This window comes from Mustela putorius, unplaced genomic scaffold (assembly GCF_011764305.1).
Source record: "Mustela putorius furo isolate JIRA1106 unplaced genomic scaffold, ASM1176430v1.1 tig00000738_pilon_pilon_pilon, whole genome shotgun sequence".
NCBI classification, from domain to species: domain Eukaryota; kingdom Metazoa; phylum Chordata; class Mammalia; order Carnivora; family Mustelidae; genus Mustela; species Mustela putorius.
Genome location: NW_025421463.1, coordinates 338,077 through 362,362, shown reverse-complemented (window position 1 = coordinate 362,362; position 24,286 = coordinate 338,077). Strand labels below are relative to the sequence as shown.

Genomic DNA, 24,286 nt, shown 5'->3' with positions numbered 1-24,286 from the left:
CACAGATCGGGATGTGAGTTGGGGAGGGAAAGCGACACTTGGACAAATTAAGACTAAGTGACTCTGGGAGACGATAACCATTGTCTTCCCAAGCCAGACAAGGACGTCTTGAAACGGCTTTGAATTTTGCCTCACTTTGTTGGTTTTTCGTCTTATGTGTAATGAAATTTAAATTTTTCAGTTTGTCCTGATTAAGTCAGACTTCTTAGAACAATTTTACTAATTTCAGTTCATTTGAAAAGTACAGTAAATGAATGGCCAGAAACACCCCTCCCCAACCTTGCGTCCATCCCACAGGGTTTCTTCCGGCGAACCATTCGGCTGAAGCTGGCCTATGACAGATGTGACCGCAGCTGCAAGATTCAGAAAAAGAACCGGAATAAGTGCCAATACTGTCGTTTCCACAAGTGCCTTTCGGTCGGGATGTCCCATAACGGTAGGTAAGGTTGTCTAGTGCGCTTCTGCAGCCCGTGCCTCAGCCCACCTCCCTTGTCTGGTCGCCACGGACTGTGTTTTGAATGAATGCACGTAGTGCCCAGATCGTTTTGCAACCCAGATAGCCTAAGAAGGGGGAAGTGTCACGTAGCTGAGACGCAACAGAGCTCCCGGAATTCCTCTTAGACACTTCACACGGTAAGCCTTTGACTGAAGGTTTTCAGACCGAATGGAAATCCCTCTGGGATGCCAGCGTGGAAGCAGCATCCCCACAAAGCACGTGTGCGGCGAATATTGTTATTCTGAACCCTGCTGTCATTTTAGAACGTGCCAGTAGATCTAAAATGACTAGTTCCCAGTGGTCGCAGGTCTACCTTCTGGACAAAGAAAAAGGTGTCACATGAAGTCACCCTAGGGGTCACTGCCATCTCCTCAAACTCGGTTCAAGTTTGGACCTCATGATAATTAGGTCAATTAGGACAATTGTCCTAAAGGACAATTTTGAACCTTCAGCTGATCCTACTGACGAAACAAGTGAGGGTGTCGCCTTGTCTTTTAGCCTCTTGAAGAAGTCCAGAGTTTATGGAGGGTTGTGTTTCATTTTCCTCTCTCCAGAATAGAGAGAGCACTACAATGTTGACTGTCCTGACGGGGCGGCTTTGGTTCGTGGTTGAATTCTCGGCACACGTTCTCTGCCCAGAGGCCCGTCCCCCTATCGTGCACCCTGATGCTCACCTCTGCTCGCTTCCCGTTCTCTCCCGTGGCCCCCCTCCCTGCCCCCCAGCAATTCGCTTTGGACGAATGCCAAGATCTGAAAAAGCAAAACTGAAAGCGGAAATTCTCACCTGCGAACATGACCCAGAAGATGCAGAAACGGCAGATCTGAAGTCCCTCGCCAAGAGAATTTATGAGGCCTACCTCAAGAACTTCAACATGAACAAGGTCAAGGCCCGGGTCATCCTGGCAGGGAAGGCCAGCAACAACCCGGTAGGTGGCCTGGCTGCTGCTTGCTCTCCCGCCTGAGGTGGCCCCTGGCCGCAGGGAGGGGCTGAGGGGACCAAGGTTGGGTGTTGGGAAGACGGTGTCAGTCCCAGAGACAGCGGATGGAGGCAGCGTGTCGGCAACTCCTATCTTCTGGGCTCGCTCTACCTCAGAGCTCCTAGCAACCAGGCATCATAATGACTCTGTAATTAATACATGAAAAAAAAAAAAGAAAGAAAAAAAGAAAAGCCAAAGTCTGATCAATAGCTTAGGGTCATTTCTTAAGTGCATTTTTTTTTAAATCCTCTATTTTTTTCCTTAAGTCTCTATTTTATTTTATTGTTAAGATTTTATTTATTTATTTGACAGGCAGAGATCACAAGTAGGCAGAGAGGCAGGCAGAGAGAGAGGAGGAAGCAGGCTCCCCGCTGAGCAGAGAGCCCGATGCGGGGCTCGATCCCAGGACCCTGGGATCATGACCTGAGCCGAAGGCAGAGGCTTCAACCCACTGAGCCCCCCAGGTGCCCCTAAATCTCTATTTTAATGCCAGAAAATGAAGCATTTTCTTTCACGCAACACATGTTCTGGCGCCTCCCCTAATCTCCTCCCTCCTCTCCCATCCCCCACCCTACAGTCCCCCCCCACACACACTCCTGTTTTTTCAGTGAAAAGGCAAGGACATCTCTGGGTTTAGAAAGGGCTGTTCGTTTACAGAAACTTTGTCTTCTCTGGATAGCTCTGGGCCTTTTCCGAAGTGCACTGCTACCTGCCCCCGACCCTGTGGTCTGCTCAGTCTCTGTGTCCATTGCTGAACTGATCTCACAGCTAATTCAAAGAAGAGCCAGCCCAGGGTTGGCTAATGAAATAGTTTGCTTTTTTCCTATGACATGGCAAAACAGGTTTAATTCGTACTAATGAGTAGCTTAAAGCAATCCTGATTGGGAATTACAAGCTGGAATTTTTAGTCACAGGAAAATGAAGTATTTCACAAGCTACTTACTCTCATGAACAAAGCAAACCTCTCTTTTACTGAGTCTTTAATTCTTCAGTAAAATTCTCCAATTAAATGGGTGGGGACGTTTCGGAATGGCTCAGGCGGTAAAGGACATTGGTAAAGCCGTACCCATGCTGCAAGGCCCCAGGGGCTTATATAAATTAGACCCTTTCTGGACCATGAGGCTGACAGCAAAGTAACCTTTTAATTTGGAATTTCTCTCCTGGAAATGGTTAGGAGAGCCCCATATTAGAGAAACCAAAGCTTCTGATCTCTTTGAGATCTTCTGTTTCTCTCTTGGGTTTTTAAAGGGGAACTTAAAAGTTAACTTGACTCTGAACCAAACACTCTTGTTTAACATTAGTTTCATTCCCACAGAGTATCTTTCTGCATATACCACTGAGATCCTAACGCTTTTGGAGGGAGCCCTGTCCTCGTCGGCCAGAGCTTGGAGCTCCCCATGCAGGACACAGGGTCTGCTTTTCTATTTCCCGTGGCCTGTAGATCACATAACACGAAGACCTACAGCTTGGCTAGAACCGATTAGGGGCTGGGTGGGCCAGGAGAGGGGTGCTGTGGGAGGCTGGTGGGAAAACGGTGGAGGGAGGGTCTTGGGAGGAGGAAGGAAGCTGCAGGAAGCGTGTGGATCCCATTGTTTTGGGAAGGGCGGCTGTTAGCTGAGGGCAGGGGCTGATGGGAGCGATAGTGTTTGTTTCTGTCTGGACATGCGGTTGGTTTGAGCCACTCAGATTTCAGAACCGGAGGCCAGAAAACCGCCAGGGCCCTGAGTGAGCTAGCTGGCCAGGGCTTATCAGGGCCCTGGCTGCCCTGTGATTCGACGGCGACAGGAACGGAAGCAGAGCCGAGGCACAGAGGACACATCGGTCCCATCTGAACTCGGCTTCCAAAAGACATGCTTTTCAACGTCTTAAAAAGTTGGTGTGTTGACATCTGAGGTGTTAATATCACAAGACTCTGGAAGGCCACATGCAGTGAGACGGTGAGGAGCGTTCAAGTCCGTGCCTCTCCTGTGAGGTTTGCAACCAGGGGCTCGGGCCTGCCCCATGAATGCGCACGGCCTACCCACACTGCCCCAGCCACTGCTGGCGCTAGAAGCTCGTTGCACCTCTGGAAACTAGGGGAGGGTGTTCGGTTCAAACGGACAAACAGTTTTTCAGCACTGACTGTGCCAGGCGACGGTCATGCAGTAGCACTGGTCTCATGTCACAGACCATCGTGACTTTCTTCATTCAAATGAAGGACACCGCATATGTTTATCTCAAAGGTTCCTATATAGCTCGGAATTGTTGGGAATAGTCTTTAGAGTGTTTGAATGTTTTCAGTTATGGACAGTCTGTGTCCCCTGAGAAGATTAAGGCATTTTAGACAAAATCATGGGTCCTTTGTAGCCAGTCAGTAACAAAGTCAGGTGTCTTGTCAGAGAAGAATGAACCAAGCAAGGGGATAAATTTTGGGCACGTGACTGAGAATAGATTCTAATGTGCGTTTTGAAAAGGGCTTCCAACATTATTCTTAGCGCTTTGAGATCTTTGAGACGAGGGACCCCCCCAGGCGCCAGCCTGAAATGGCTTTGGGGGATGATAAACCCCGTGGTGGGGTTTTGCCCGCGGTGTTACATTGAAAGATTACACCGACAACTTAAGGTGTCTTAAGATTTAAAAAACATACTTAATATTTTATACCATTTCTTGAAATGTGTAGTAAAACCTAACCAAAAGCTTATTAAATGGTTTCATCCAAAACAATTCTACCAAGAAATCACAATTTTTTCCTAAAAGATGGTGCTGCCTGCACTTTATGTAGAAAATGCTATTTAGATGTATGTAAAGATGAGCTTTTGTCAGGAGTATCATTAACACACACAGAACACCGTCAGGCGTGTGCACAAGTGGTAGATGTCGGTTAGGAGAACCTTCTGGTCTTGGTGGGAAGTGATGGGTGGGGGTGCTGGGCAGCTTTCTGCCTCCTGCTATTTAAACTTGTGACAACATCCTTTATTTATCTGAAATGACCACCTGTGATGTCAGATACATTCATATTCAAACTTAATATGAATGGCGCATTTATATAAAAGGCGCATTATAAATTAATATATAAATTATATAAATATAATATATATAATATATATAATATATATATAAATATATATATAATATATATAATATATAAATAATAATATAAATTAATATAAAAGGCGCATTCCATAATTAAATATAAGCAGCATGTTTTTTTTTTTAAATAGTCCTATCAACAGTGTTTATCAAGTGTGTTAGTATATGCATTCTCTCTTAAGCTTCCATAAACATTGGTTTCTAAATGTTAGCACTGGTTTTGAATTCAGATGGTTTCTAATTTTGTCTGTTAATGAGGCCCTGCCTTCTTAAAATCTAAGTGAAAATTTTATAAAAATGAAATGAAGTATTTGTACCAGTTACTTCCCCATTTACGAGAGTATGTTTTACATAAAACTTGTCCCAGGAGGGTTTCATGGGCCTGTGTCCTGTTTCACAAGGAGCTTTGCCTGGAAGGGCCCAGGGTTGGGATTTCATGCCCTGCTGTCACTGTCCTGAAACTCTTCATCATTTTTGAAAGAGGGGCCCCCAGCTTTGCGCAGTGGCAGTATCGTAGCCAATGAGGTTTATCTGAGGCGCGATTATTGCTAATTGAAAGAGGGGCCCCACATTTTCATCTCGCTTGGAGTCCTGCAAATTCCGTGGCCAGTACCGTGCCAGTCATGTGAGATGCTCCAGCAAAGGATGCAGGTGCTCTGGGATCACACACTTGGGGAACTGCCGCCCAGCCTATCCCTGTTCCTGAAGCTTCCCAACACACACCCCACAGTAGAGACTCTGGAAGGACCGAACTTTATTTAACTCAGCGTTTCCCAAATTTGTTTGGGCCACACAACTTTTGTTTTTATTTCTGCTGAAGATTACAAAGCCAGTGATACAGCCAAGGTGGCCTACTAGTGTATTTTCTGGAAATTGAAGGGATAGTGCTGTGTATCCTTCAAAAGCATCCCTCCAGCTCACCCGAAAATGTTAATTCCTTTACTCTGAGCAACTTCCCAAGACACAGAACTGCCCCCAAACTTTCCCTAAACAACAGTAACCAGGCCTGCTTTTACAGTCTTTGAAGGGACTTTGAAGGGACTGGTTAAGTATTCCTTAACCAGACTTGAGATAGTCGGGACTTTGGCTTTGAATTTTGTATTCAGAATATTTTCACTCACACACAGGTAATTTTTTGAGTATTCCCTTTCTTCAGATGTAGAATCAAATTACTGTTGTGGGTTTTTTTGGGGGGGGGGTGGTCCAATGCTGTACTGCAAATTCGAATTTCTAAGACAATGCCTTGTATTGTTCCAATGTGCCTGCCTTGTTTCTGAGACAAGGACACTCTCCAGGTGCACCGAAGATGGTTTCCTGCTCTTGGGGGCCCAGGAATAGGGGCCACGTCGTGCTCTGGGGCCAGAGAGAGTGTCAGTGACACGCTTTGCGCACAGGCAGAGTGAGTCTTAAAATCATGAGCTGCTTATGCCATTCTACATTTACGTATTCTGGTAGGAACTGAAAATAATGCTTCAGCCCACCTCATTACTGATCTGTAGAACACATTATAAATCAGAGATCCCCTAGAGACTGTCATTGCTTCTGCTCTGCACACAGACCTGGTGTACATTCTGGCCAGCAGCACAAAATATTTACATCCATTCCCCTGTGCCCCACCAGATATATAATGCCTTCTGGGCATGCTGGCCTCGAATAACAGGGCCAGCCACCTCCACTCCTCCACTAGATACTTGGAAAATGGTCTTCTAAGACCCATGGTCTTAGAAGCAAATGGTATATATCAAAGTGTGGACTGCTGGCCTAAGGGTTTGTGCTTGTTCCAGAACACAGAGCACTGAAGTGAGGAAGTGAGGGTTCTTTAAGATTTTCCCAGGTGGCCCCCGAGAGCAAGGGCTTAACAATGCTCTCTTGCTTATTGCTATGCAAACACCAGCTTTCAGAGTTCTATCTATTTATGTACCAAATTCACTCATGCTGTAGTCAGGGTCAGGTAACAACGGTTATCTCTGAAGTTCATAAAATGGTAAAATTAAGAATTAATGTAGCGTGAGCGAAAGAGGTGAAGGCACACACTTTTAGTTATAAAATTAATGGGCCTGGGGATGAAAAGGACAGCATGAGGACTGTGGTCAGTAATACTGCAGTTATGTTTCCTGGTGACCCCACTCAAGGGGTGGGCACTGCCTAAGGTGTAGATGTGTTGAATCGCTACACTGTGCACCTCAAACTCATATACCATTGTATGTCAGCTGTTCTTCGGTGATAAAAATTTTTAAATTACTGTAGTTAGGGCCACTGCAATAGTAGTCAGGAGTTCAGAAAATCTTATAAAGTATTAAAAGTGCTTTGCAAATACACTCTTGTTAGCTTTATTGCCAAAATCAGGACTTCCCTTTCATAGCAATAAAATCCCCACCTGGTGTCAGGCAGTGATGATCTTACCTTACAGATTTATATCGCTAGTTCTCCATAAATGTCTTTGTGTCCCCAGCCAACTTTGAGGTTATTTAAGGACGAAGACAGCATTTTGTTCATATCGCGCTTCTCCGCAGGTGATCTGCAGACACTGGCTGCTCATCAGTTCTTTGATAATTAAGAGGACAGCCTGTCCCCGGCGACCTGGCTCATTTCCGTGTCTTTCGTTGCAGCCCTTTGTCATACACGACATGGAGACATTGTGTATGGCTGAGAAGACTCTGGTGGCCAAGTTGGTGGCCAACGGCATCCAGAACAAGGAGGCGGAAGTCCGCATCTTCCACTGCTGCCAGTGCACGTCTGTGGAGACCGTCACCGAGCTCACCGAGTTTGCCAAGTCCATCCCAGGCTTTGCCAACTTGGACTTAAACGATCAGGTCACTTTGCTGAAATACGGAGTTTATGAGGCCATATTTGCCATGCTGTCTTCTGTGATGAATAAAGATGGAATGCTGGTAGCATATGGAAACGGTTTTATAACGCGTGAATTCCTGAAGAGCCTAAGGAAACCGTTTTGTGATATCATGGAACCTAAGTTTGATTTTGCAATGAAGTTCAACGCGCTGGAGCTGGATGACAGTGATATCTCCCTTTTTGTGGCTGCTATAATTTGCTGTGGAGGTAAGTCACTGACCAAATCTGCTGTCCCCTGCAGCCTCCTCTCCCAAAGGATGGCAGTACATCTGTCTGTGCGTGAGTGGCACACGGTGAGGCACGCACCAGCAGGCGGGAGGGCATCTGAGAGCCCCTGCGTCACCACCAAGGAGAATTAAGTGAGAATTATATCATACCGTATCATATTCTAGCATACGTTACTATAGTTAAATACATATTTGTACATTATATAAATGCGTTCCATTCATAACTATGTTATATACATAATATTCTATTTCTGATTATAATATAATCATCAAATATAATTTACTAGGTATAATGGTAACACAATTTTTATCTAATATATGTCTAATATCTAATACATATTAGATAAGATCATAATATATGGTGTATATTATTATTGTTATGTAATTCTACTATTATAGTATTCTATCCATATTACAGACAGTATTATGTGACGTGCCAGGCAGATGTTAGTACAGTTTATCTCACTATTGGTATATTCTGTTTCATAATGAAAAATGTCAGTCGCTAACTGGCAGTGTTTGCAGTTTGCTTTGCCAAAGGAAATGGATCCCAGTGAAGGAGAATCTGGGCCTCTCTGCAGGGAAGCTGGCTCTGCAGCTCCCAGAATTTTGGCTCAATGTCCTGTTCCTTTAAATAACCCTGTCCTGATATAAGAAGGTCATCCCTGTACTGTAAACTCAGCTGACCTTACCCAGTCTGGGGGAGACTGATGGGGCGACCACCACCCACTGCGAGAAACCGTGCTGTGCCCCGCAGGTGGCTTGACATGCAGAGCTGAGGCCAGCCACAGCTGCCCGGACTGCGGAAGCTCCACAAGGCCTGTCCCGGCTACTATCCAGCTGCGCGTGGTCAGCTGGCACCCTTGTGCCCTGGCAAGCAATGGAAACTGTAGGGCAGTTTGATGTCAGCTATTCTTGTCCTCTGTATGCTCAAGATGTAGTGCTGTGGGTAAAAAGCAACGGCACGAACCTTTATAGGAGTAGGGCACAGTTCTCTAGAAGAAATTATAATCCTGTATCAGTCCTGGGGTGCCTGGGTGGCTCAGCGTCCAACTCTTGATTTCGGCTCAGATCATGAACTCAGGGTAGTGGGTCGAGCCCTGCATCAGGCCCTGCGCTGAGGTGGGAGCCTGCTTCAGATTCTCTCTCTCCCTCAGCCCTTTCCTGCCACGTGCGCTCTCTCACTCAAAAAAAATCATGGATCAATCCTATTTATAGAAAAGGATCAAGTGTGATACACATTAAACCTTACGAGGGGGGATTCACTTTCTGTTTCTTTTTTTTTTTTTTTTTAAAGATTTTATTTATTTATTTGACAGAGAGAAATCACAAGTAGATGGATAGGCACGCAGAGAGAGAGAGAGAGAGGGGAGCAGGCTCCCTGCCGAGCAGAGAGCCCGATGCGGGACTCAATCCCAGGACCCTGAGATCATGACCTGAGCCGAAGGCAGCGGCTTAACCCACTGAGCCACCCAGGCGCCCTTCCCACTTTCTGTTTCTTTTAATCTGTTTAAAAAGTGAGTAATTAGATTCATTTCACAACCAAAAAGCGCAACGAAAAAAATCCACATCCTTTGCAACGCTTTTAATGATCCTAGTAAGGACTGAGGCTTTAAAGAGAGCACTGCCTCTTGGACAGAGGGACAGGGATGGGGACGGGGACAGGGACAAGGTGGGTTCTGGACCCAAGGTAGGACGCGTGTTCTCGGGCTGTCCTGAGAGGTCCAGTGCCTGCGGTTGAGTGTCCCCAGGGAGGGCATGTGGTGTGCTCACTGACCTGCTGGCCCCAGATCTCAGGCCTCCCTGGGGCTCAGCAGCATCTGGTACAGCTGGCATCTGCCACTCACATGTTACTCCTCCGTCTATGCAGCTGACTCATATCGGAAGACTCATAGCATGCCTTCCCCTTACAGTGCGCTGCACCACAAAACCCAGTCCAACACAATCACACTCCTTCACACGGTTATGGAAAACTTGAAACCGAATATTTAGTTTTCACTAAAGAAGAATTATTTCACTTCATATTATGCAAAAACTGGTTGTTTTAATCATCATTGTAATATATGGTTACTCCCAATGTTTTAGGGTTTTTCCCCGTACCAGTGGTAATGAGATAAACCCAAAATGAAAGGGCCATACTGTAGAGTAGTTGGTCGATTTAAGGCAGTATACAAATATTTAGGACCAAGTATTTTGTCCCATCTACCCAACAGTCCCAGTGACTTTTATAGAATCAAGTTCTGTCTTCTAGCCGAGTCGACTTTATCGAAAGGTTGGAATAACAATGAAAGGCCACATAAATAGGAACGTTTGGTTTCCACGACCGATAAACAGTTATGGGTCATCAGTGGGGTGATTATCACAATCATCTCTTCTTTCTTTTGGGAATAGATCGTCCCGGCCTTCTAAACGTGGGACACATTGAAAAAATGCAGGAGGGCATTGTGCACGTGCTCAAACTTCACTTGCAGACCAACCACCCGGACAACATCTTTCTCTTCCCAAAACTCCTTCAGAAAATGGCAGACCTCCGGCAACTTGTCACTGAGCACGCGCAGCTCGTGCAGGTCATCAAAAAGACCGAGTCTGACGCCGCCCTGCACCCACTGCTGCAAGAAATCTACAGGGACATGTACTGATGGATTGAAGGTAAAACACCCAGGCCACGTGCCAAGGACTTCTAAAGTCAACAGCACTACAGATGGGAAACGGGAGCAACATCCGATTTGCACAAATTCCACCATTTTCACCTTAGAGAATGGGACGGATGAGCCTTAGGTAACCGGAACCCTAGACCACATTTCTTTCTTTTTCACACCAGTACTTCTGAAAGTGTGCAAAGTATTAAAATGGTGGGGACAGGTAGCTATAAGCAGTTCTTAGAAAATTAAGGGGAATAATGCCCAGTGGTTTGATTTTAACTCACCTGATGTTAATCAATGCAGATTTCTTGATATCACGGGAATAACATAGCGCTGAATTAACTGGTGATCTCGAAATATGTGGTCTGTCTTCTCCTTTTGCCACCTTTGGCTGTTATGCTCCCTTATCATTTTTAAACTAATCAGCACTTTTTAACTTTTATAATCCTATAAATCTAGATGAATCCAAAGGTTAAGTTTTTTTTTTTTTTAAAAAAAGCAGCAAAATATTTATTGGAAAGGCCTTAATTCTGCTTCCTGAATTTGAAGACAGACAACATGCTGTTTCTTAATCATAGGATTTAAAATTTCAAAGGATCATTTGATAAGCTATCCAAACACTGCAGTCAGTTGGTTTTCACTGTGTTCATGGTTGTGACTTAGGTGGAAGGGCCTGTTTGCAGGTGTATGTAGACGATCCCAGAAAGCCGCATCTCGAGACTCCCCCTGGAATCGATTCTCTGCCTGCTTTGAGCTGGCGTCGGGGCAGCAGGAACAAGACAAACGGGAAGTGTGTCAGCTCTCCGTCCCTCTGACCTGTCCCCTATCAAATGGGAACCAACCGAGTCAGGTTGTTTGGGGGCCATGATAGCATTTTGGGGGGCAAACTGACAACTTGCTTGTCAGTGTTCCTCTGGGCCCCGTGTGTCAAGGCAGCTCCTTGGTCTTTTCATGTGTTGCTTTCTAAAGTACGCAGCTTTATTTTTTTAACTCTTGGTGGCAGTAGCTGCACCCAAGCGTAGAAGGTGAGGCAAACAGGACTTTAGAGCATGGGCCCTGGGGGAACCATGTGGAGAATGAGGGGGGCAGACACAGCGTCCTTCATGGGGCAGTTTTCTGATTACATATGGAAGGTAGCTTTCCTAACATCCGAAATACTTGTTTCAACCTAAACCCCGGTATGGTTATGAAAGCAATGTTCTTCGTGGTTCTCGCCCAGAGCATATGGATCTAGAAAGACTCTCTCTTTTTGTCCACCATAGTACATAAATGTTCTGTGAGGGGATCTGCAGCTGCCCTGCCCTCCAGGCCAGCCAGGCCTGAGCCTGCCAGAGCTTGAAGTGGAAACTGGAGAGGAGGGGTGCGGGGGACCCCCCTGGCCACCTGCCTATGACCCCCTGCCTCCTGGCAGCTCTTAGGACTTGCTGGTGCCATTGGCGCCCCTCCCCCTCCATCTCTAGAAAACTTATCTTTGTAAGGTCAGGTCACTCTACTACTTGCTGTCGAGGAATGATTAGGATTGAGATTGATCAAGATCCCAAGGTCAGCATCCTGGAAATGCGAGAGGAGAGAGAATGATAAAACTGTGAGGTTTCAACTAGAAAAGGCAAATGTGACAACAGGCACATCCTTCTCAAAATTAAACCTTAGTGGTAGTTTTCATCTTTATTTTGCTGAGAGGCCCACTCAGAGGATCCGTTGGAAGCAAATAGAAGTATTTCCACGTATACATGACACCCGTCAAGAGGTCACCCAAAGTCAGAGGGCAGGGCTGTGCGGGCGTTCCTCCTTAAGACAAGGCCCCCTGGGCCGTTGCTGCATCTGTGTCGCCTCCATCGTCCACTGGCCTTTCTTCTCAAATGCCCCACGTGGAGGCCATTCATAGACATGGCCTCAGAAAGGGGCCCTCGAGATTCAGGCTTTCATGAAAGTCACTCACTCATGGTTCTGTTTTCATAAAACTTACTTTTAAAAAAGCTTCTTATTTCGTGCATTCTGCTACCGAAGGCATGGGTTCTGCGTTCCTAGTGTCAGCATTTGGCTCTCTTGGGGCCCAGCTAGACACCCAGAGGCACTCCCGGTGAGGCCACAAAGGAGGCTGCAGAGACTGCGGCTCGAAAGTCACTTAAATTTGTTCACTGGTACAGATAGGAAGAAAATTACAGACAGTCACGGATTGCCATGCAGAATGTTCAGGCCACCTAATCAAAGATTTCTCAGACCAGATTTGTCAGATATGGACAGATTATTCACCAATTCAAAATACTGTCGCATTTCCAGTAGGGGCTCGTTAAAGCACATTTATTGCCTGCTGGGTTTTAGCAGACGTCAGCATGAAGTGGGGTAGATCTGACAGAACAGGTTTGAGAAGCCTCAGACCAGGGCACGGAGCCCCTCCTCTGCTGGGGAACTCGGCACGTGATGCAGCTCCCCATGCCACCACCTTGACACCCTTAGACAAGTCACTGTCTGTAGCCACAAGTGCCAAATGCCTCAGAAACCACAAAATTACCAACACCCTTTGTCTGTAGGCCTGACAAGGACAATTCCTGAACCCAGCAGCCAGCTCCAGCTTGGGAGCCGGCCTGGCCCTCTCTCCCTAGTCCCACAGCGTCCCTCCCCTTTGTCCTCCTGGGCACTTCCAGCTGGGTGTCCCACACACAGAATCCTGCCCCTGCCATGCCGAGGGCTGTGCACGCCAGTGGCCGTTTGGGGGAAGCCCAGCATCTTCCAAAATCAGGATGCAAGCGAATGTACCAGCACGAGCAGGAGGCAGGGACAGTCTGGGAATCTTCAGAGTACCAGTGAGCTGCTGCTTTCTTCCCACATTGCTCTCGAGTTTCCCTGTGGCCTTGTAACTCTCAGATGAGATGCACTCCAGGCATCTCCCTGAACAGCAGGTGTACATATATCAAACAGAATGTGAAGTCCAAGAGAAGAACCGTGGTGCACAGTGCATTCAGGAATGCCTGCAAGAGCTATTTTAAAGAGACTCTTCATTTTAAGAACAAGAATATATCTTTCTGCATTTTGGATGCGTTTCTTATACTGGGCCAGCTGAAACTCTAAGGAAACAAACAGCCTCAAGGATCGTGTGGGGGGTTCCAGAGACAGGGCAGCATCCTAAGATCTGGGCAGAAGCTCAAGCAAGGCACAAGTAGAATCCTTTGTTTAATGTGTGATGATAAGTAAACTATTAATTTAGCAACTACTGTTTCCCCAAATCTATAGCATAACAGCTACCTCAATACAGTATATCTAAAGGCACAGTTAAAATTAAGGTACATGAAACACTCGGGGTCCTTTTGCAGCACCTATAGTCAGATCATTTATGAGTAAGATTCCAAAGTTACTCACCTTTGCTTGATTGCACACTGGGAGGTGGAAAGTCATGTGACTCCTTAAAGGCACTTTGATGGTTTAAAGAGTGCCTCCAAGATACACACGTGCAGAAGCTGCTGCCCCAGTTTGGTGGCCCTGAGGTGGAGCATGACCTGGGTGAAGAAGTGGGAACAGTCACTGGCCACAGTGACCCGCCCTGCTCCTCAGTTGTAGCTGCTGGCCGCTGCAGCTGGCTCAGGGAAAGACCCTGCCGGATGAGGCTGGAAGCAGATGCCTCTGGGCCGACTTAACTGGGAATGACTGTCCAAGGTGCACCTGGGCCTCTGTGCTGCTCTGGGCACTTCCTGCCTCCTCCTCGCTTCTTCAAACCACCAAACACCTTAGATACCTTAGATACCTAGCCACTGCATACTGATGGTTGTGGTTTTTTGTTTTTTTGTCTCTACCCAGTGGCCACACCCGTCTCCGGAATGTCTGACAAAAGCCCGTTTAGAGAGGGGTGCGCTGTTTCAACCAACCTGCACTGCAGGTGTTCCTGGAGGGGGGACTTGCTTAAAGCCTTTAAGTTCACAGCTGTGGTTCCATTCAGGAGGGCAAGGACATCCCACTGTGGAAGTCGCCAGCTACGATCAGTGCGACCCACTGAGAGCTTACTGATTATTAACAAGTGTCCGTGGAAGCTTTTTCCCATGTACCGAGTCTTCACAGCGTTGGCACAGCCCGGCACCGGGTGGCTCCAGAGCCAGGCCCCTTGTGCTTGTTCTCCCCTTAAATGTGGCCCTGCTTCTTGGAACTCTTGGTCCAAGCTGATTTATAGGGTTCCCCTGGGATTAAGGATTCTTGCCAGGCTCCAAAGGTTGCAGCCTATGCTTTTTTGCTGGGATGTCAATATATATACATATATTATATATATTTAGGTGCCATTTTAATAGAATTCAGGAAAATGGTCATTGACCTCCAGCCTGTGACACGCACCAGAGTAAGAACAAAGGCAGGGAACTTTCGTCTGACTCAGGAGACGAGATCTATTAATTTCTCTGGTAACCACAATGCAAATTAGAGGTGATTTTGAAAGTTTTAGAAGAAGAAAAAAAAGACAATGAACCTTCATGTGTCAGTTTAAGGAATTAGAGAGTTCACTCTGTTATGCTGTTTTTGTGCAGTGCAGCTCGGTGTCTTAATACTTCCACGGAGTGGGCTGAGGCTTGTAAAGGCTTTGGGGGTGGCCCACGTATCAGGACAGCAAAGGGAGAGGCTGGCGGGCAGGGTGCGGTCTGAGCTGCCCTTACAGCATGAGGCCTGGGACGCCTTCTCAGGTCTCGTGTGGGGCTCTCAGCGGACCATTTGCTTCTTGACATGTCAGTCTGAGATAAGGACAAGTGTCACCGTGCACTACCCTACCTCAGCAAGGTGGGGGGCCATGCAATGTGGCCCAGCTGAAATACATACAGAAGGAATTCCTTGCCAAACAGAACAGACTAACCTGCACCCACGTTCAAAGTCACATCTTGATTGAAGCAATCAGGAACATCAAGGACTCCAGTGGCCCACTAGCTGTTCAGTGCATTATCTGCCAAAATGAAAGAAAAAAAAACTAATTTTTTTTTTTTTTTAATGTCAGAGATAGGGTTAAGACCTGGATCAGGTTTTTTAATTTGTTTTCTAGTTCAGGTCAGGTGTGAAGAACTTCCCCAAGTGCTTCTCCAGAGAAGGGAATATACTAGCCTCCTCCTCCCGTACCCTTCTCCCCACACCCAACATCCAAACTTCCTTAATTCGTTAATTCAACAGACTGCAGCATTGTGCAGACCAGCACAGGGACCCGCCCCCCTCCGTGAGCCACCCACCCAGGTGAGCCCCGAGGGGAGGGCTCTGGGCCTGGAGGGGTCCTCCAGCCTCAGCATGGCCTTCTCAGGGCAGGGAGGTCAAGCTTCAGGCCTTGAAGATAAGCGAGTGACCAATCTTTCCAAAGTAAAATCATTCACTTTTGGAAACTATCTTCTCTTAAAAAGCACAGTCTGCCTTTTTTTCAGGCCTAAAAAAAAACTAATAAAAAATTTTAAAATTACCTCACAATAGATGAATGCCACTCAGTACCCTTTCCAGTAAGGTCACAGTATTTGCGTTTGAGCACTATTTTTCCTACACTGTATGGTACATAGTACTATTTGTGGCTTTATCTTAAATACTAGGATTCAGGTTTAAGTAAAAGTTTAGTATAAATATTTTACTTATAATCATGCATCTAGTAACAAAGACTTGGATTCTTTTGAAATCAGTATTAGTTGACATATACTCTTAGTAGCCTAGCTCTTGGAACCTACCAGAAACACAAAGGATGCTGGAATATAACTGACATACGAGCGCGCACGCACACACAGCTTTTTGTCTCTCCCAAGCCATGCAGTTTATTTCCCTGTATAAATCTGTTCCCCTCATCATGCCCACATGCAAGCACAAGCGAGTCTGTCCTCACTGTCTCTCCCGGCAAGGGGGCCAGAGACCCAGGTCCAGAGTCACTTACTGCCCCAGCAGTATCCTGATGAAGACCTGAACTATTCCTGGGCGTGGGTTGCAGTCTGCTCTTCAGGGAATTACTACTACCTGTGGGTTATTACCAAAGTACTCGGGCAATCCAAAATCTCCGAATGGGATATTTGCACTACTGGTTCTTTGGCAACACCCGGATGGCCCAGCCTAAAGCATATAATAGAAACCACAGACCCCGTGAGTCCCCCTGGGTCATTCTCAGTATCTCAGCAGAACTTCTTGATGTCCACAGGGCCGTGGTGCTGAGAGCAACTGACTAACACGTCAGAACATTAGATGGGTACAGATTTCCAAAGCAAGACTGATCTTGGTTTCTTGGTGTGTTTATCGTTACCATTCTTTGGTACTTTATACTCTCCAAGTCTTCAGGGGCTGGTAGACCCCTTGTCTTCGTATTAACAGGAGCAGTTCCAAGGGAGATCTTTTAGAGCAGGTTCTGGGGGCCTCTCTGGGTCTTGGCGGAGAGGGCATCCAGGGCCTCAGGGAGCAGGGGTGTGCACAGAAGAGCAAATGGAATCTTCCAAGTCACATTAACCAATAGCAGTTCCAAGCAATTAGAAAATGACTGTAACTTTTTAATTTTTAAAAAAATCTTCAGTCTTATTCTGTTTCCTGCTAGGAGATTGGACTGATCACGTATGCTGATTTATATACTGAATTTATGGGAATGTACAGGTTTGGAATGTCCTACTGTAAGACTGATGAATGTAAGGATTTAATTTCAGGGTACAGCGTTGCCTTAATGGTTTTTAAAAATAAAACTATTTTTTAAAATTTGTTGGTGAGTTCTGAGTGATGTCATGAGATGAATGTTTAGTTTGAAAGTCCCCGGCTATAGCATCTGCCCTCAGCCCAGAGCAGCCCGCACCCCACTCCCCCATGGGTCTTCACCTCTAGTCCTTTTATCCTCTGGCGCACAGAACAGACCTAGGACAGTGTGGCCCCAGGATGACAGCCATTCGTCTCAAGTAATGTGACGCAGGGGAAGCATCTGAAAATAAAACCCAGTGCACCCATCAGCCAATAAAAGCTCTTTATTCATTCTCTTCTCAAACCCACTGTCTGGCATCCCCCAGGACAGTGTCAGCGGGCCTTCAGGTAGTTAAAGATAGAACAGGGGCGAAGATAGAACAGCTCCGGCCCTCTGAGAACCGGCAGAGCCAAACGCACCCTTTAGTGTGTTCCCCATGGCGAAGGTGGGGGCCACGGGGCAGGGGTGCCCGTGGAGGGACGAGTGCCCTGGGGCCGCTACAGGAGCCTGCAGAGCTGTGCGGAGTTCCCTGTGGAGAAGGGCAAGCCGGCACCTCAAGTCGTGAGCCTCTGTGTGTGTGAAGGGAAGGCAGGGGAGGCACTGCTCTGCCTTGGACTGGGCCTGGGCCTGGGGCCGGAGCCAGAGCCTGCGGGACAGACAGGACAGAAGAGGCTTCATGTGGCAACACCCCGGCCCCTGACCCACGCCAGGTCTGGAGTGCCAAGGAGAACATCTGCCTCGCAAATGTATCTGGGGAAGGATTACTTTTCAAAACATTAACTGGCTCTCTGGGTTTTTAATTACGGATCTAACGCATGGTCAAGATTTAAAACGTTTTCCAAGCACCACGAGGATGTGAAGTAAAACTCCACTGCCCCCGGACCCCCGGTTGCATCTGCCGCTCCCCCACAGCTCAGGCACCTTCCCACAGGCCACTTCGCTGTGAACCATCCCACTGAGTGAGGTCTTCCCTGCGTGACCACTCACTTCCTTGGACGGAGAAAGCAAGAGTCCCCATCCAGCTGTTCCGCCTCTGCATGAGCACGGACAGCACAACCCCCCAGCGTGACCAGAGGGCCTCCCCATACTGGACCAGGGCAGTGGGCTTTGTCCCTTCACTCCAGTGTGCTCGGGGCCAGGCGGAGCAGCATGTTACCTGGAGGCAGCTCCTGGATCTGACGAAATCATGCGAAGGGCATAAAGGCCCCTCCAGGTCTGTCGCCTGTAAGCAGGAGCCAGGGGATGACCCTGCGGGAAGGCCTAGAGCCCTCAGGTCTGGGAGGAGAGCCAAAGGGCCAGCAGGCCTAGCCCTGGCCTCCCATTGTGCCAGTTCTGAACCATTCCTCAGTTCCTGCCCTGCAGTCTCAGCTTGGAGAGGGCTCTGTATGGGGTTGGGTCTGCGGGATGTCTGGTCCAAGGTCTGCCTTTTGAGTGCCTTCTCTGCATCTCCCAGTCACCTTCCTGGGGCAGGCTGGGCCCCAGCTCACTCCAGTTGCACACACTGCTCCTGCCTGTCCCAGAACAAGGCTGGGCACGGCGGCTCCCAGCTCAGCCCCAGAGCTCTGTGCAAGGTGCTCTTGCCAACCCGGCATCCGGCGCACTCATGTCCGAGAGCCAGGCTGGCTGACTGGCCTCTTTGATGGAGCTCTCCTTTTCTCCAAGTCTTGCCGGATTTCCTGAGGGAAGGCGTCCATGTTCTCCTGGACACAGGGCAGGCAAAACCTCTTGGAGTAGAATAAACTGCATTCCTGAAAGAGGACAGGGGAAGGACAGGGACTAAGTACCACAGAGCGGGGGGGTGTGCGACTTCTCCCAGAGGCCAGTCCTTCACCACGTATTGGGGGCAGGGGGCGCAGGGCAGGGGCAGCTGTATCAGGGAGGTGGCGGCCAAGGCCAGAACGCAGGAGGGAGAGCAGGGCCCGGGGACTAGCCAGCCACCTCCAAGAATGCGGTCATCACCTAAGACTAAAAGAGACAATGGAAGGCCTCCAGGGAGGAGGAAGCAGGCAAGGCGTCCCCACCAGCCCCTACAAGCAGTGGGGGGTGGGGGGGGTCCTGAGCATGTGGGAATCACCCTGTGAGACTGGTGAAGATGTGGGGAAGAACAAGGCAAGCAGGCCTGGGTCAACCCAGGTGGGAGGGCCTGGATGGCGCAGACACTCTCTGGGGACTACCGTGCTCCACCACAGGTGACGTGGAAACAATGAGAAGATGGAACCCGGGCCACACCTAACCTGTCAGAGATCCTAGATCCTTCCCTCTCCTGGTTATCCCAGCAGTGCGACAGGTGCTTGGTGCCCACCGGTGCTGGGCGCAGCTCCACAGACCAAAACGGCCACCAGCGAGCGGCTGGTCTGGGCCGGAGGCTGGATCTGTCCAACCGCGGCCACTGTCCCCTGCACCCACCCTCTGCCACGCAACCCCTAGGATTCACCGCCCAGGGCCCCGTCCAAAGACTGCCTTCCCGGCCCCTTCTGCAACTGGCTGTGCTGTGCTGTGAGAATGGCAGTGGCACCTGCTCTGGACGCTTACACATACGAAAAGTAAGTGAAGACTGTCTTAGCCAAGCCACGTACTTTGGGGGTCTCTTTGCTGCAGCAGCTCAGGGTGTGCCTCAGCTAAGACAAGGCTGTTCTCCCTGTAGTACTCAGAGGAAAGCTGTTCCCACGTGAGAGAGGGGACTTCGCCACCAACCAAGCACTTGTTCCAAGAACACAGGGGACCTCGGATACCACACAGGGCACCCTCTCCTCCGCTCACCAAGTGCAGCCCAAATGTGTGAGTGTGGCGTTCAAGGCTTCGCCCACACCGGCCCAACTCCCCTTTCCAGTCTTCATTTCCCAGCTGCTTCTCTCCGGCTGAGTCCTCACATGCCACCCCGTGTCCTCGAACATGCAGGCCTCTGCCTTGCCAAGGCTTCGTCTCTCCCCATCAAATCGCATCCCCCCGACCCTTCAGGGACAGAGGCGGGTGTTTCAGCCTGGTCTGTGAGGCAGCAAGCCTTGTCCACACTCTGCCCCCCAGCCGAGTGCCCAGGGACCACCCCGGCCTGTCACCCGGGTTACAGGGGCCACAGCACTCAGCCCCAGGGCTCCGCCTCCACCCGCCCCTGGGCTGTCCAATGAGAGGCTCACGACCCTGGTGTCCTGGGCCTACTTGGCCAATCGAACCTCCGCGTCCCCACCGATGAGACGGGAGCAATGCTGCCTTGCACAGAAGGGTTTGGGGCAGGACGGAAGGAATCTGCCCTGGGAAAACGGGCCCCAAGCACAGGCCCTGACCCACAACAACTGCTCACGTAAGCACAGTTCCTTCCTCTGGACAACTAGGAAGAAGGTCACCCTCCCAAGGAGAGAAGCACAATGGCCACTGGCATGGCTGGGAGAGGGAGAAGCGTCAGCAGCCACTGCTTAGCCAACACCGAGACCGGCCGCGCAGCTCCCGCCCACCCCTCTGCCTGTCTGCGCACCTCGCTGGCCGCAGGACTGCTCCATCATGAGCCGGGCCAGCTGGCCTCCAAGAACCCCCGCTCCCACCACGACGGGGCAGGGCGCCCAGGATCACGGCCACAAGGGGAGGCTGACGCTCACACTGTCCTCGGGGAAGGCTCACCCGTCACCTTTCCCACGATCAAGGGCGGGTCCCGGCCCCGGGGAGAGGGGGGGAGGGAAGGAGAGGCAGCCGCAGCCCCGCAGCCCACACCGCGTACCCACCGGGCCCACGCACACCAGCCGGCTGCACACACTGCACTTGGAGCCGAGCACCAGGAACCTGTGCTTGTCTGAGGCGAACGGGTCCTTCATGACGTAACTCTCCTCCAGGAGGCTGCGGGACAGTGCGGGCGCCGGGGTCAGACCCGCCGCACCTCTGCCGAGGGAAGCCCGGCAGCGGCACGGAATGGACCTCCCCAGAGCCCGCACCCCTGGGGGGGTCACGAGCGGAGGGCCAGTCCCCCCGTGCCCCCGAGAGGGAGCAGAAAGGCCAGCCGCGGGGGGCGGGCTGGAACCCGAGCCGCAGCCGCGGCGTGGGGAGCCGCTCCTGGCGGCGGGCAGGCCGGCGGCGGCAGCGCAGGGCCCCGAGCCCTCTCCACCGCTGGGGCGCGCGCAGGGAGCGCCGCCTCCGGCTCCGCTCTCGGGGCCCTGGCGCACGCACGGAGAACCGGGCGCCTTAGTCGCTGCCCGCGGCGCCGGCCGCACCCGCACGGCGGAGGCGCACAGCGTCTGCGAGGACACCCGGTCCGGGTCAGCAGAGGAAGCCGCCCGGAAGCCAGCCTTGGCGCCTGCCACCAGGCCCGTGGCAGCGGCGCGCGGGGTGGGCAGCGCGCTGGCCGCCCGCCCCACGGCGCGGCCTCCCAGGAGGGCAGGTCCGAGGTCAAGACCAAGCCCCAGCACGCAGCGGCTGGCGCCAGGCTGACTCCGGGCAGATCCACGGGCAGCGGGACCAGGGCCAGGCGCCTCAGAGCGAGAGGGCAGCAAGGCTCCCCACTGACGAGGTCCGCGAGGGAGCGGACGAGCGGCGACCCGGCCCGGCCCCACGGAAGAGGCCGCGGCGGACCCCGCCCCGGCCGGAAGCACGACGCTCCCCGCCGGCCGCCGCAGCACGTGCTGCTCCCCGCGCGGGGCGCGGACCACGGGCCCGGAGCTTCTGGAGGAGCCTTGCCCCGCGCCTCGGCAGGTCACGCCTGCCGCGTCCAGAGCCCAGGCGCGGTGGGGCGACGACGCGACACCGCAGCCAGCGCCACACCGGGCGCCCCGCCCCCCCAAGGCCGGCCCAGCGCGCGGGAAGCGGGACTCACACGACGGCGCGGGCGTCGGGGGGCGCCGGCCCCACGTAGCTGTAGGGAGCGGTCAGCGCGCAGAGCCCGCACGAGAACACGCCCGCGGCGCGGCGCCGCGCCCCCGCCTCCATCTGCGGGCTCCGGAGACGGCCAGCTCCGACCCGCGGGCCGACGGCGCCCCGCGCACACCGGGCCCGTCAAGGGCGCGGCGGGCGCGGCCGACTCCCACCGCAGCGGCGCCGAGGCCGGGCCGGCCGGGGCCTCGAACCAGCGGGCCCGACCGCGGCCGCCGCCGCTCGCTCGCCGCGACAGCCCGGGCGGCTCCTCTCGCGCCTCCGCGCGGCCGACGGGCCCCGCCGCGCTTTCGCTCCCGCCGCGGCGCTGCGCACGGCCCGAGCCGGAAGCGGCCTGCGGCGGCGTCTCGGGCGGGGACGCTCTGAGGAGGCCGAGGTCAGCGAGCGCGTCTGTGCGAGCGCGCCCCCGCCGCGCGCCGGGCCGCCGTCCGCGAAGCGCCGGGCCGCGCCGGGCGCTCACGACGTTCGGGGCCGGGCCTGGCGGCCCCACGGCCCGCCGCTCTCCGGCTCCACCCCGGCGGCAGCGGGGCTTCCGGCCGCGAGCGCGCACGCGCAGGCCGGCCCCTGGGCCCGCTCCGGGCTCCGCCGCTCTCCCTCGCGCTCTCCCGGGGCTTCTGGCCGGCAGCGGCCCTGTCCCACCGCGGTGTCACCCGCGACCTCCACCGGAGCCTCAGTTCGCCGGACGGCCGCGCACCTCCCGGGCTGCTGCAGGACCTTGGCAACCTGGGCTCCTCCGCATCTACCGCCCAACCGCGGGCAACACCGCCCCGCAACGCCAGCTGGAAGCGCCGCCGGGAACGACGCGGCGCACGACCCGCGGCGCCTGCGCGACTCCGCCTCCCGGCGGCTACGTACGGCGCAGGCGCGAGCCCGCCCCCAGCCCGCCCCCAGCCCGCCCCCAGCCCGCCCCGGGGCTTTCTGGAGAACTTCCGCCTCTGCGGCTCTGGGTCGGAAAGGGAAGGTCACGCGCTCCTCCTGACTGAGCCGTGCCCCTGGACCGACGCTGGTGACCGTTCTGAGGCTCTCCGATGCTTCTTGGATTTTCCACCCGCCCTCGAAGAATCCAGGCGGCCGCAGCGCGTCCAGCGTCCTCTCGCTACACACTTGCCTGGACGGGAGCGCCTGAACCCAGATTCCTAACTCCCTGTCCCCACACCCCCTTTAAAATGTGAGTCCCGGACCCCAGGCCTGGGCGAGCGCCACGGTCAAGACTGTCAGTGTCCACCCCAGGCAGCAGCCAAGACAGGATCAAAGGGAGCCCTGTTCTTCCCCGTGGACACGGTAAAGCAGTGCGCACGTCGGACATGTCCATGAGCTACCCCAAGTGTGGCCAGGGATGCCGGTGGCGATCTGAGCCCCAACGACCCGGCCCTCCGGAGCCTGCCCAGCTTCAGCTTCCATAGGGCCCTCGGGCCCACGGGGTCCCATGCCCCAGCCTCAGACCCGCTCTTCCCTCGTGCCTCCCCAACGTGCCCGTCTCCAGGCCCCTCTGCTGCTAGGTATGCAAGCACTGTGAGACCCCTGAAGCCACCAGGCCTGGGGCTGGGCCTTCTTCCTTTGGGCAATTGAGAATTAAGGAAGATACAAGACATTTCTGGGAATAACACCAATTCCGGGACGTGAACCACGGGGAGCGCTGAGGAAACACTCAGATTTTCTTACTAGCAGATAGGACCTCTGGGTGTTTCCAGCAAGAGCATTCCTTGGATCACAGCCACGATTATAAACTGCGGACTTTATTTGCTGTGTCTGCCCACAGATGGACCATCTGGATGAAGCTTTTCATGTACGACCGGTAACCACTCAGATACATGACCTTGTCTCTAGAATACTGTTCAAGCCCTAAGACAGGCTACACAAGTTAGAAGATGGACTACGAGAGCTACGGGAAATACTGAAAGAGCAAATCACTCTCTTTGGTAGAAAATAAAGTTAATTTTGAATTGGAGCTCTCTACCATTTGTAATATAAGAAGAAAACCAATCCAAAGGATGGGCGGTATCTCAAAATATTTTTTAATCCACTGAGCCACCCAGGTGCCCCCTCAAAATATTTTTTAAATGGTTTCCCAAGAAACCACATGTTTACAGATAAAAAGAGAAGGACATGTGGGTGGCTCAGTGAGTTAATCTCTGTCTTCCACTCAGGTCATGATCCATCCTGGGATCTAGGCCTGCTTCCTGCTCCGTGCTCAACGGGGATTCTGCTTCTCCCTCTGTCCCTTCTCTCTCTCTCTCTTTCAACTCAATAACATCCTAAAAAAGAAAAGAAAATCCAAATCTGACCTTCAGGCACTCTTGTGTGAGTGGCATGGAAAGCACATGTGCGTGTCTGTGAGACATTCCAGCACAGCTCAGGACCACAGGGCACCCAGTGAATATCAAAGCCTTGGGACAAAGTTGTCTCCCAGCTGCTTGGGTTGACCCCTTCACTGGCTCTCCCTGGGGAAGGCAGGATCCATTTTTACATACACCCCTCACACAGAAATCATGGCAAGTCTCACAGGAGAAATCTCACATTTTGGGACAAAG

General features: G+C 51.8%; 2 protein-coding genes, 1 long non-coding RNA gene and 1 pseudogene across 10 annotated transcripts in view; 3 read left to right on the top strand and 1 right to left on the bottom strand.

Annotated features, from left to right (window-relative positions):
* Positions 1–16,930, top strand: part of PPARA (peroxisome proliferator activated receptor alpha) — a 64,325-nt gene extending 47,395 nt beyond the window's left edge. For 4 of the 5 annotated variants that reach the window (XM_045083693.1, XM_045083689.1, XM_045083692.1 and 1 more), the window contains exons 5-8: positions 298–436; positions 1,220–1,422; positions 7,152–7,599; positions 10,011–16,930. In XM_045083693.1, the coding sequence (XP_044939628.1) occupies positions 298–436; positions 1,220–1,422; positions 7,152–7,599; positions 10,011–10,258 (1,038 nt within the window). In that variant the 3' untranslated portion in view covers positions 10,259–16,930. Of the gene's footprint in view, positions 1–297; positions 437–1,219; positions 1,423–7,151; positions 7,767–10,010 lie in introns of those variants that run through there. The other variant, XM_045083690.1, reaches the window with a different exon arrangement.
* CDPF1 (cysteine rich DPF motif domain containing 1) lies at positions 203–21,924 on the bottom strand. 4 transcript variants are annotated; one of them, XR_006607763.1, is made up of 8 exons: positions 17,324–18,442; positions 17,045–17,144; positions 15,087–15,173; positions 10,546–13,755; positions 8,590–8,827; positions 6,946–7,726; positions 1,281–1,619; positions 203–353 (listed from the first exon to the last, which is right to left on the bottom strand). XR_006607763.1 is itself a non-coding variant. In XM_045083695.1 (6 exons), exons 1-3 carry the CDS (start codon positions 21,810–21,812, stop codon positions 18,506–18,508), a joined length of 372 nt encoding a protein of 123 aa, XP_044939630.1. In that variant the 5' UTR covers positions 21,813–21,924; the 3' UTR covers positions 11,901–13,755; positions 15,087–15,173; positions 17,045–17,144; positions 17,324–18,505. The 4 variants fall into 4 exon arrangements, 1 of the variants encoding a protein (XP_044939630.1); XR_006607764.1 differs by having other exon boundaries at positions 8,312–8,827; positions 10,546–15,173; XR_006607765.1 differs by having other exon boundaries at positions 203–1,619; positions 8,312–8,827.
* LOC123393105 lies at positions 5,034–5,184 on the top strand (annotated as a pseudogene).
* Positions 21,925–22,292: 368 nt separating the features above from the next.
* LOC123393071 lies at positions 22,293–23,703 on the top strand. Its single transcript, XR_006607766.1, has 2 exons — positions 22,293–23,036; positions 23,515–23,703. It is a non-coding gene; the product is annotated as an uncharacterized LOC123393071 (long non-coding RNA).
* Positions 23,704–24,286: the final 583 nt, after the last annotated feature.